General features: G+C 44.1%; 1 protein-coding gene across 1 annotated transcript in view; it reads left to right on the forward strand.

Annotated features, from left to right (window-relative positions):
• The window catches only part of LOC116689200 (serine/threonine-protein kinase BRSK2), a gene marked incomplete in the record, with an annotated part of 273,622 nt that overhangs the window by 223,683 nt on the left and 36,382 nt on the right, over positions 1-13,557 (forward strand). Inside the window, 1 exon segment of the mRNA XM_032515617.1 lies at positions 1,587-1,638. Within this exon segment, the coding sequence (XP_032371508.1) occupies positions 1,587-1,638 (52 nt within the window).

Raw genomic sequence — 13,557 nt, forward strand, 5'->3', positions numbered from 1 at the left:
AACACACTCGTAATGACGAAAGCATCGTGTAAATTTGACGAAAAAACAAATGGAAATTGGCCTTTTTTAAGAAATACATCTAGACGTGCAACACATCACCCCGGGTCTCTGCACCCTGCATCGCTCCCGCTGCGTTTTAGAATAGATTTTAAGATTTTATTGTTTGTTTTAAGGGCTTTAAAAGGTTGATTTGTATATTAATCTATATAGATATAAATACCTACACCACAATCATTTATGCATGATGAATAAATACTCGATGAAAGAAAAATTAAAAAATAAAACAGACGGTCACCAGTTATGAGTGTGGCGTTTTAATATTTTAGGAGCTTTATTTGATTTGTTTGTCTGAAAGTTATAACTTTGCGAAGAACAACCGGTCATTGTGTTCTTCAAATCACCGATTTATTTTATTGATTCTCCTTTATTTTAGATGATCTGCATCACAAAACGCTGCTACTTCTTCTGTGAGTTTGAGACATAGACGGTATACAAAATCAGTGTTAAAGTTCTCCTTCTCTTCATTGAAGCTCTGTGTTCACACTTGTGGGTGAAGACCAATGTGCTGTAGTGCCAAAAATCGGTTTGTGCGCGCCAATAGTTGGTGGTCACTGTTCATGTATTAATGAAATGAAACTTCGTGGCAGAAATCGGGATACGATTCTAAGCTGTTCTTTTTCCCTCAGCATGTTTCCTTCGATCAGGGAGGCTCGAAAATCCTGTTTGCGGCTGTCGCCGTGGTCCTGCCGCACGTCCTGCAATGCCTTAGCTGCACCCTGCTACACCCTGCTAGACCCTGCTCTACAAGTCCTGTGATGCCCTGCTACACCCTGCTACACCCTGCTCTACAAGTCCTGTGATGCCCTGCTACACCCTGCTACAAGTCCTGAGATGCCCTGCTACACCTTGTCTCACGCGTCTGCGATGTCTGTACACTCCTGTAAACGTCCCCTGCGATGCCCTGCTACCACACTGCTACGACTCTGCGGTGTGCACCTGCTACACCCTGCTACCACGTCTGCGAGATACCTGTGTCCTACACCCGCTAAAGGACCTGCGATGCCCTGCTACACGTCCTGCGATGCCCTGCTACAAGTCCTGCGATGCCCTGATACAAGTCCTGTCAGTGCATGCCCTGCTACAAGTGCTGCGACGATCCCTGGCTACAAAGCCTCTGCGATAGCCTGCTAGCAACAGTCCTGCGTGCCAGCCTGTACACGTCTGCGACGCCCCTGGCTACAGTCGCTACATGCGGCCCTGCTACACCCTGACACGTCTGCGAGTGCCTTGCTACACCCTGCTAGAGTCCTGGATGCCTGATACAAGTCTGCGCTGCTTCACTGCCGCCCTGCTACAAGTCCTGCGAGGCCCTGCTCACACGTTTCCTGCGATTGTCCTGCTACGAAATAAACCCTGACTACACGACTCACTGCAATGGTCATGCTACACCCAAAGCTACACACGCCTTGCTTCAATGTCCTGCTACCCCTGATCAAAAGCACTCGCGATAGTCCTGCGAACTGCTGAGCCTCTGCTGCCCTAAACAACCATCTGCTACAAGTCATGAGATGCCCTGGCTACACCCCTTTTCAGTAAAAGCTTGGATATCACAAACGCTAACTGCAGCAAGGAGGAAAGGTACCGGCTCCGTCCGTACGTCCTGTCACAACCATTCTCTTTCTTTTTACTATCCATTAGTTCTCTTTTCTTTTCTTTTCTTTGTCTTTTTTAAGCATCCAGTGGTCCTTTGCGTGTCTTTTGTCTTTTTACATGTAGCATGTTGTGTCCTGTATGTTAGGATCTTTCCATTAGAAATCTGTCTTTTTACATTTCTGCCTTTCTAACAAAAAGTTCAACAAAATCAAAAGTAACAAGATTCTACTTTCTTTTTTTTCTTCTTCTTTTTTTTAATTATTATCTTTTTCTTGGGAAATGTCACGTTAATTGACAAGTACAATGGAATTAGTTAGCATCCGAATTGTCCAGAACCAAAGGTTTTGTGTCAGTAGCTTCTTCTTCCAGATGTCCACTCCCTTTTAATAATATGTATATGTATAGATAAGAAAAACATAATTTAACTCTTTACATCCAGAGCATAGTAGCAACAAGTAAATGCAGTTCTAGTTTATTTATGGTGCCAAAACCATAACAGAAGTTATCTCAGAACACTAGGTCTAGACCCCACTCTATAATTTACAAAGACCCAACATTTCCCGCCAAAAGCATTTGGTGTGAGAGCGGTGAGGAAGAACTGCTTTTTAACCGGCAAAAACCTCAGACAGAACCGGACACTCGGTAAAAATGAAGAAACTGAAAGAAATCGATAGAAACGTCGTGCAGCGGCTCGGCATCGCTGACATACGTCGGGAAACCCAAGAAGAAAAGATCAATAACGTTAAAGTTCCTTCAGCTCGTTACCGCGGCGAAATCTTGTCTTAAAGGTCCGATGAATTTTACCCATTTTTCCCAAGGTTTCACGAACACGTCTAACTTTAGGGTGAGAGAAAGAGTAACCTTTTCCATTTGTATATTAATCTCCAATAAGATATATTATATATCTATATAAATAGCTTCTATGGTCCCCTCCTGTTCCATTTATATTAACGTAGGGTCCAGTTCTGCCATATTGTGGTATTTTTGGGCTCGGCTTGTAACCCGTCGCCGTCCTGAGGTTTTTTTCTTATACGCTTACGGAATAGTATTAATCCTCTTTTCTGCCTTCGTGCAGTATCATAATTTACCCACCATTATATTTTTTTATAGCCTTAATATTTCCATATATATATAATTATATATATATTTGTTTATCTATATATATTACCTTATATATATAGCTCCTATCTATATATATTCTATCTAGATTCAATATATTACCACACTACCGGTCAAAAGTATGGGGGTCATTTACAATTTCCCCTTCCTCGATGTTTGATAGGATAGCAGCTGATCTGTGGGGGGGGGCTGATTTAATGCATATCTACTTATCCATGATCAGCAACCATTCATCCAATCATCAAAGGGTCATTATGTTCACTAATTTTATGATTGTATTTTATTAAAAAAACTAACTGATGGAATAACATGGACAACACCCCTTTGCCATTATGTAGCACACTAATGTGTATTGTTTACTGCACTTGTTAAAAAAAAGGCAAACGGATTTCAGAGCTCGGGATTCTGTGATAAGGCTTTAGTGGTATGCGGAATTGTTCTAGTGACTCCAAATGTTGTAGTCATCGGCCCACCATATTCCATTGGTGACAGCCTAAGGTTTATTTTCATCGATATTTGGATATGAGATCATTTATCTTATTATATGATGATATAATATTGTATCCTCTCTATTATTATATATATTATATATTTATAATAATAATATAGTCTGAGAGTGCCCCACTAACCATGTTACAGCTCATTTTTTCCTCAGCTCTATATATATTTTTCATTCTATTGTCATAGGGTGATTCCCACCACCATGTATCAGCTCATGTTTCTTGCATTAGTATATAGAAGATATTATATTTACATATAATAGAATAGATTATATATTCTATATCACATAGGATTTCACCACCACCTGGTATCAGTCATTTTCTATCTTTAATATATATTTTTATTTATATTATATAATAATTTTTAGGTTTCAAATTTTTCGGTCTTTTCCTCTTCTTTCTCACTCCGCCCACCTTCACTACTCATTGTCTGTTGAATGTGTATTATATATGTTTGTTGGTGTGTGTCGTGTGTCGTCTGGTGTCTGTGTGTGTGTGTGTGGGTGTGTGTGTGTGTGTTTGTGTGTGGTGTGTGGTGTGTTGGTTGTGGGTGAAGTGGCGAGTCATGGCATGAGGGGGGGGGGGGTCTCCAGCCTCCCTGTGTGTCTGACCTCGTGCCGGGGAATCCCAGCATGCCGATGGCTTCGCTCTGGATGGAGATTAGCATAAATTAATCATAATAAATATATGATAATAAACTAATTATAATAAGTTGCCTTGAATGCAGATGATGAACAAACAGGAAATGGAAATCAGGCTCTCTCTCCCACTGAACACGCCCTCATCATCTCGCCCATCTTCTAACTGGCAAGACCCCTAAACACAGCTCCCTCTCTGACTAACACCCATCACCAGCGTTTTTAAGTCTCTGTTTCCTAAGACTAGCCGGCACCGGCCTCCTGGTTCTGGCCTGGATGCGGGTCAGGGGTAATGAGTTAATGGAAGCTGCTCTCTGAAGGGTCTGAGGGTGTGGAGAGTCTCCTCCTGTCCACACTTCCTCAGTATGAGCTGACCCAGGGGATATGTGCGCCCGCTGCACCACTGAACCAACCCGGCCAACCCAGGAGCCTTTTTAACCCTCCTGGTGTCCCCGGGTCAAATTTGACCCGCTTTCAACAAGCTCCTGTATCCGAAATTTGGGTTTCTTGCAACCAAATGAACGTGGATGGTTCCGTACGAGTAATACAAATGATCAGTTCACTACTTTCATTGAATGTGGTCGTTTCATTCAATTTTATAGCATTTGAATAAAAAGAAAACGGTAAAAGAACGTTGACAAAAAGTGACAAATATGTCAGAAAAAGCATCAAATATGTCAGAAAAAGCGTCAAAAAAAGTGGAGAGAAAAAACATCGGGGAAAGCAACAAAAGTGTTGAAACAAACAACCCCAAAAAACAACAACAACAGAGGATCCAGTTCGTCCCACGTCAATCTAACAGATTTACAGACACCCCTCATGGTGTCTTCGCATCAAATTTGACCCGTTTTCAAAGGTTTTTTTTAAATACGTGAAATAAAGGAAGTCAAAATAGTTTCTACTATTTATTGATCCCCAGTGGAGAAATTACAATTCACACTCTGTATCACTACACACAGGTGTGAAAGACACACACATGCTCAGGGCCTATTCATGCACCAATGGAGAGATGTCAAGTGGAGGTGGTGTGGGGCTCCAGCCCCTGCGAGTTTTGGGGGGGGGGTACGGTGCCTTGCTCAAGAGCACCTGGCAGTGCCCAGGAGGGGAGGTGGCACCTCTCCAGCTACCGATCCACACTCCCTACTTTTTGGTCCACATGGGGACTTGAACCCAACTCCCTACAGACTGAGCCACTGCCGCCCCCAAAATACGGGTGGAAAATGTTGGGAAAAGCGGCAAAATCCATAGAAAAAAAATCAAAAATACAAAAACTTCATTAAGAAATGTTAAGATGAGGGGAAAAAAGGTTTTTCATGGTCCCAGGGAAGACAACGACAAGGGAAACAGAGGGTCTGGTCTGTGCTTTAGTTCCCGTTGTATTTTTTGGTGGTACAATGGGATTTTAAAATATTTGCCTGGCGAAATTTTAAATGCTTCTTTTTGTCAATAAATCCCAAATCGCATAAAAAGACCCAAAACCAACGTCACTAACAGGTTTTGTTCGTGTATCAGAGCTTGAAATTGTTTCCTCCGTTTCGTATATCGTTTTTGTCAACACTAATATCGCTTTTTCTAACATTTTTTGTCACTTTTTCAATGCTGTGGCTGCTTTTTTTTAATGTTTTTTCCAAAGTTAGTTGATATTTCTAGTGTTGACATTTTCAGCTAATTTCAAACGACCATTATTTGTGATGAAAAAAATGAAAATGGGTCAAATTTGACCCGAGGGACAACATGAGGGTTAAAACCGGAATGAGGCACACTGTGCTCCTTTACGCCATTTTTTGACAAGTTAAACCCATAAATTATTTTGAAGTTTGACTGGCGGGTAAGGGACGTGATGGACTATGAACATAAATCCATCACAGTTTAAGATTTGAACTCGCTGTTATTACACTTTAGGGTTACAATCTGAAGAGGGTAACAGTAAAAACAGTAAGCCCCTAAGGACTTGTGGACAGACATGATCATTCTTATTAGAGAAAGAGAAACAAACGTTATACTTTAACAACATGAGGAAAAAGAAGAAAAGACAAGAAGCTGTGTGATATCACGAGGAACTGAATTAGCACTTTAAATGGTTCGGACTGGAACAGGGTCTTGAATGACAAAGCTGTGGAAGCTCGTTTAATGCCAGTGATGTCATTCCTCATTTGTGTGTGTGGCTGTTCATGCATGTGCGTGCGTGTGTGTGTGTGTGTGTGTGTGTGTGTGTGTGTGTGTGTGTGTGTGCGCGCACATGTGCGTGTCTTCAAATTTAATTTAATTTACTGTTTTCCATTTTACTACTTCCACAGCCCAAATTGTCTATGGGCAATTAAACCCAAAGTCTCATGTTCAATGACATCAGCAGGCTGGCATGTTTTTGGTTAAAGAGTGTGTGGTGTGTGGTGTGTGTGTGTGTGTGTGTGTGTGGTGTGTGTTGTGTGTTTGTGTGTGGTGGTGTGTGTGTGTGTGTGTGGGGAGGGAGGGAGGGAGGGGGGGGGGAGGCGGGAGGGAACATATAAAGTTAATGATACGTAATGAAAATGGAAACTCATGAGAAAGAATGGGCTGATGAAATTGCATGTGGTGTGTGTGGGTTGTGTGTGTGTGTGTGTGTGTGTGTGTGTGTGTGTGTATTGCATTAAACCCAGGAGTTTTCCATGTTTTCTTTAATAAATGCTAACAGGACTCCCTGTGTTTCTGACCAAACGGGCCCATTCTCCTAAAAAGCTTTGACTCTTAACCTAAAAGTGTTAAAGCGCTGACTCACCAATCTGATTGGCCGTCGGCGAGTCTGTTGTCATCAGCCAGAGGCGCCGTCGGGGTTCTGCTGTTTGCCTGTTTTTTTTCTTGTGTGTTTGTTTTTGTTTTTATTGTAGAAAATGCTGCTGTAACAAGGGAATTTCCCCGCTGTGGGATGAATAAAGTATCATCTAATCTAATCTAAAAAAAAAATGTATAGATAATTTTTTGGGGCTTTTCTGCAGAACAGCTAGGTGAAAAAAGGGGAGAGAGAGGGGGAAGACATGCAGAAATCGTCACAGGTCGGATTCAAACCCCAGACCTCTGCATCGGCATAAACCTCTCAGTATGTGCCCCGCTACTCCACCACTGACCAACCCGGCCACCCAAGCCCATACCTTTTAATAACCCTCCTGTTGTCCCCCGGTCCAAATTTGACCCGCTTTCAACAAGCTCCTGTATCCGAAATTTGGGTTTCTTTGCAACCAATGACGTGGATGGTTCCGTACGAGTAATACACAATGATCAGTTCACTACTTTCATGTGATGTGGTCGTATTCGTACAATTTTTAGCATTTGAATAAAGAAATCCTTTGACAAGAACTTTGAAAAAAGCTACAACTATATGTCGAAAAAAGCATCACAAAATGTCGGAAAAAGTGCGAGAACGGAGGGAGGAGCAGATAGAGAGAGAGAGAGCTGACGAGACAGAGCGGAGAGGAGATAAGGTGAGTATAGAGAGAATGCCGCTTTATCAGGGACGCAGAGCTTGCGAACGATACTAGAGATGATATCGATAGAGAGAGTAGCCGAGAGGGACCGTCTGTGTGCATACATGAATAACTAATGGCAGCTGCGATGCGAGAATAGTAGATAGTCTACGAGTTCGGAGACGACGAGAGACCGGCGCCCCCGCCCTTAGACTTACGCTCTCTCGCCCTTACGGCTAGATGGAGCGAGTGCGCTATTATTGAGCGCAGAGTGACGAGGCAGAGGTGATGAGAGCGGAGCAAGTTGAGGAGAGATAGCGTTCAAAGTAATCGGGGGACAGCAGAGACGCGGGCAGAGAGCGGGTAGTATAGATAGATAGATGAGATCTGACTAAGAGTGATCAGTAGATAGATATGATAGAGTGTATTAGCCATGATGGGGAGAGAGGTGAGGAGCGTAGATGGATAGCTCTTAGAGCGATGATAGAGCACTAGGGTCCTAGAGACGGGTCGAGTGGTAGAGAATAGAGAAGAGGAGACATATAAGTGAGACGATATGGATAGAGTTCAGCCATCGATAATACGAGCGAGTTATAATATAGAGAGAGTCAGAGAGAGAGAGATTGATAGAGAGAGATATATAGCGTAGGCGATAAGATATATGGAGAATCATATAAGATAGAGATATACAGTGAGGACTGAGATTAAGAGATATAAATCGATTTGATAGAGCTGTGCCTAAGATAGAGAGAGATGGACTGGACGGATGGCTTGAGCGCTCCTTCTATCCGTTGCGGAGAGAGTTATAGATATAGAATAGAGTTTAGAGAGACGAGCTGCGAAGTTTATATATTTAGAATCTGCTTATATAGATAGATGATATAGATTTAGGTAGATGAGCTATCTCAGATAGAGTATATATGATAGGTATAGAGAATATAGTAGAGATATATAGATCTGACTATGATATTTTAGGAAGTATAGTTTATAAGATATAATTATATCGAGATTTAAGCTCATAGTTTTATATGAGATAGCGGCTGTACTGAGCGGTTTTTCAGGCACTGCATATGTGGTAGATATTGAGCACGAGTGGCGCGTGGCCTGTATGAAATGACAATGGAAGAGATAGATAGCTATCTCTAATCAGATATATCTATTCTATATAGGGATGAAGAATGGCACTCTTGTAGTGCTTAAGGAGACACAGTAGAAAAAGTTTATTGTACCTCATGAATAATGTCTCTTTCTGCGTTTTGGTCAATCTGTTTTCCTACCTAGATCGAAATCCCTTCAGCTGCTCGACTTCTGTCTGTGTATTGATCCTTACTCTGTGTTTGTGTGTGTTTGTCGTGTGTGTGTGTGGATCGGGGCGTCCTCAGCGGAGCGTCCCCCGGTCTGTCCACCATCCCTCTCAGCAAGTCCCAGGGTAAGTTGGTCCGTCCGTCCCCCAGATATGCACCTCACACCGCGCTGGCTCTGCTGGAGCGTTGTGTCCCTCACACACATTGTGGGTCCCTCACCTTCAGCCTCTCATCAGCAGCTCAACACCTCCTCTCATGGACTTCCGTATTTAGCCTGGTGGACGTACCAGCTCTTACTTGTACGGGCGCGGGGGTGCACCGTCAGGAAACACGGTATGAGCAGCACTGATTTAAGCTCCTTAAGGGCCCACGTCCTGATTTACCTTCTATATTTCTCCAATAGACATCAATATGGTGCCAGCTTAAGTTCATATATGTGATAGAATCATAGTATATAGATAGATAGATAATATAGATAGACATAGATAGATAGCCGCGGTACGATAGATATGAATAGCAATAGATAATAATAGATAATAGAATAGATAATAGTAGATAGATAGTATAGATATAATAGATAGATACTATAAGTCTGCCGATCGCGGCTGGATGGACTCGCTAGGTGATATAATGGGAGTGATTGACTATGTTTAGATATTAATAATAGATAGACAGACATACATACCACACAGACATTACGACCCGACAGACAGAGAGAGAGATGAGGATATACGTATGAGTATTACTAGATGAGCACTTTAGGAGATAGATAATAGATAATACTAGATAATAGATAGAGGAGGCGAGAGAGAGATGATAGATAGCGCAATAGATAGATCTATAGAATATATATATAGATCGACATTCGATAGATTTACGACAGAGATATATGCTCAACTTCGATAACTAAGTAATACTCGTATGGAGTAATATCATAGATCGATCTCTACTAGATAGATAGATATAAGTAGCTCGCGATAGACACCTAAGCTGTCTACTGCTTTGCTCGTCATCACCGGGACTAGACACACACCTGGTGTACCGAGAGACGAAACCTCAGAGATACGAATCGATAGACCTATAATGCGAGCCATTAAGTCCTCGAAGGCACCAGAGAAAGTGAGAGAGAGAGTACGATTCTAGAGAGAGAGAATATTAGATAGATAGATAGATGATGATATATAGATCTATGATAGAGAGAGAGAGACGATAGAATATATAGATCATGATATGTTGGGATCAGATAGCTAGTCATAGATCTCCTTCTAGACACTCAATTAGATAGCCGTTCAGACGAAGCCAGAGAGGATAGATACTAGATAGAGAGATTGATCAATCCTTGTTCGTCTGTCGTCTTACGGCTCACGGCCGGAGTACAATCCTCAGCCGCGGTCCCGCGCCCCCGAGCCTTACCTAACATCCCACGACTCACCAGACCCTCTTTATTTCCTCTTGCTACTTCATCCTATGGGTTGGCACCAAGCGCAGACCGACCTTCCACTGCGACGGCCTACAAGATGTGTAGAACATCGGCCTACTCCCCCGGAAAAGGCGCTCTTTTGTCTCAACCATTACAGCCAACTTCCTCATCCCTGAGCCCGCAGCTGGGCCGCTATGGAAGATCAGGTCCGGTCTTAAAGGCAAAACAAGTGTTACACACCCACACAACACACACAAGGACAACCCACCCCACCACACATGTTGCATGAGATGATTCATCTCTGGCGAGCAAACAGGGCGCTGAGCACAGACCGGTTTCTGGGACCCGTCCGAATCGTTCAATGGTCTGCTCACGTTCCACAATCCCCCCCCCGCATCGTGCTAAGTCCTGGCATCACGTGCCACTTCCCACCTGCGTGAGCGGTGAACGTTCCATTTAAGTTCGCTGTGCTACGCTGGGGCGCCCCCTTGGCTTGAATCCTCGCCACCGAATGGTATCGAAGCCGGGAAACTCGTGTCTCTAAGCTACCCCCCGCTATCTTAAGGGCGTTTTGCAACTCTGATCTCGAGGGGATTTCAACCCGGGCAGGTTGTGGATGGTTCGCGTTCAGTTTTGGTTTATTGATTGTCAACCAGGACAGGTGATCACTAAAGTGACACCCGGACTTAGTCTTGGGTCCCTCAGTGTTTCGGACTCGTTTGGCAGCGCACGTCACCTCTCCTACTGTGACATAGATTTAGCGCAGAATGCTCCACTGTCTGCCTCCTGAATTGGCTGTCACTCTGCGAACGCCTGTCTTCTGGTTTTCTTTCTCATTTCTTGCACTCTCACCACTCCTTCCTGCTCCACCTCTCACCCATCTGCCACACTCCTCTTTTATTTCCTGTTGTTTTTTAATATTTATATATAATAGATTAATACATAAATAATATTATTTTTATTGTGAATTACCTTTATGGCGTGCTGTTTCTCGGCTGTGGCCTCGGCGTTCTCATTGGCTGCATGCGCGCCTGTCAGGACCAAGGCATGCCCACCCGTCCCGGTTTTTTCATCCCACCGTGCAGTCCCATACCTGTGTCAGTCCCCCAACTGCCGGCCCCCCCTCCACCTCCACCTCACGCCCGGGTCCGCTCAACCTGGAGGTGGCGCCATCGCACCCCAATCCGAACCCACCGCCAAATATTGGGTCCTCCCCTCTGCCGCCCCGCACGCATATGCGACCCACCCAAGCCGCAAAGTTCTCTCTGACGAAGCCCCCTTCACCACACCACCGATTTCCCACTCCCCCTCCCAACACCCCCTGCCCAGACCCCCGCCACGCCCAAAAACAAAAAAAATCTAGTCCGCCCCTAGCCGTGCCAGCCTATTCTCCGGCTGTATCCCCAACAGACCCGCTTGTGCACCACCCAACACTCCCCACTACACCTGGTCGACCCCCCCCCTACAAACTCGCCTCCCGCCCTCTCCCCGTTTGGTCCTATTTCGCCCGCCAGGCCGCTACCACCTCCACCCTGACACAACCGCAATCGGTCCCCATCACGCAGGTGACCCCCCATCCCTCCCCCCCCCGAGGGCCCTCTCCCCCCCCCCAAAGTCCCCCCGGTGCACACGCCCAGGGACACCCGTCCGGGACGCCCAGCCCCACGCCGCCGCCCACCCGTCCAGCTGGGGCTTCCCCTTTAGAACTCTTGCTCAACTCCATCAGCACGCTTCCTGGGCTCGCCGGCTTCCCCTCCGGAAAATGCAGAGTGAGGAGTTTTGGGAGGGTGTGTGTGTTTGTGTGGTGTGTGATGTGTTTTTTGTGTGTTGGCTTGTGTGTGTTTGTTTGTGTTTGTGTTTTGTTTGTTGTGTTGGTGCTTTTGGGTGTTCTGTGGTGTTGTGTGTGTCTGTGTGTGTGTTTTTGTGTGTGTGGTGTTTGTGTTTGTGTGTCGTGTGTTGGTGTGTAATTGTGTTATTGGTGTGTGTCTGTTTTTGTGTATGTTGTGCGTTTGCGGGTGTGTGTGTAGGCCGTCTGTGTGTGGACTGTAGGTTGTGATGTGTGGGTGGTGTTTGTGTGTGTGTTGTCTGGTGTGGTTCAATGTTTGTCTTTGTGGTTTGTGTAGTTTGCTGCTCTGTGTTTTTTTGTGCTTGGATTGGCTCTTGTGTGTGTGTGCGTGGTGTTTGTTGTGTGTGTGTGTGTGTTGTTTGTTGTTTGTTTTTGTTGGGTATGCCTGTTCTTTTGCTTTTTTGGGTGTATGTGCTTGTGTGTGGTGTGTGTGTTTTGTGTGTGTGCTTGTGTGTGTGTTGTGTTTGTGTTGTGTCTGCGTGGTCTGTGTGTGTGTGTGTGTTTGTGCTGGTGTGTGTGTGTTTGTTTGTGTGTGGTTGTGTGGTGTGGTGTGTGTGTGTGCTTGTGTTGTTTTTGTGTTATTGTGTGTTGTGTGTTGTGTGTGTGTTTGTGTGTGTGTGTGTTTTGTCGTGTGTTTGTGGGGGATTATCATATCACAAATTACAAGAGTTTCATGAAAATATTGGGTTTTAATTTTTGTAATTTCTTTAAATTCAACCTGATTTCTTGGCTCTAACTCATAAAATGTAAGAAACAAGTTCACTACTTTTTGCAAGTTTAGTAACTACTCTATTTTGGAGTAGAAAACTTATAATGCATTTTAATGTGAAATTGCGAAAATATGAGACTAACATTTTCAGAAAGCCCATAAGTTGAGTACAATCAGTGTCAAACCATTACGACACGGCATATTAGACACATTAGCCTAATTAAATAGGGTAATATTTAATTAAAATACTAAGTTAATGTCCTCTGCTCGTATTCATTTGACCAATTTGCCCTTTGTTTGGTTTGACATAGAGATCTTTTAGATCTAGCTCTCCTCCTCAAACCATTTTTAAGGTGTCCCGCTTCTTAACGATTTGCTACAAGCTGCCACGGTTCTTCCTCATACTGATACTTACACTTGATTTTTCATTTTTATATTATTTACTGTATTATTTATGAACGTCTATATTTAATGACCTTACCTGTCATGGGCAACGGTTGGGATGGGGAGGATATGGGCTGGGTTTGTTGTTATGGAGAGCTTTTGTATCTTTTTGCCCATCAAACCGGTCCTTGGAGGTCCAGACTCGAGACCATCTTCTTTGTCTCGACCATTGTCTCGGGTCTCGCAGTATTTTCGACTCTTGACTTTCCTCCGGTCCTCGTGCCACTGGTCCTTGCCAATCTGGGCTTTTGGACGGCTTTTGGTTTTCACTGAGTCATGTCTTCTGGATCCATGTTGATAATACATTGGCAGGGAAAGCGAAATCCCAAATGGTGTCTTGAGACGGTCCTGCATAAGACTATTTTCTGTCCTGGACGCGTAGGATCTTGTGACTCAGACCTCAACATTTTTGGATCGGCCTTGACTTATACCGGATCAAACCCTTTTTTGGACGCTGTCTTAAGTTGGACTCACAACCTTTTGTGGG

Source organism: Etheostoma spectabile, chromosome 1, assembly GCF_008692095.1.
Source record: "Etheostoma spectabile isolate EspeVRDwgs_2016 chromosome 1, UIUC_Espe_1.0, whole genome shotgun sequence".
NCBI classification, from domain to species: domain Eukaryota; kingdom Metazoa; phylum Chordata; class Actinopteri; order Perciformes; family Percidae; genus Etheostoma; species Etheostoma spectabile.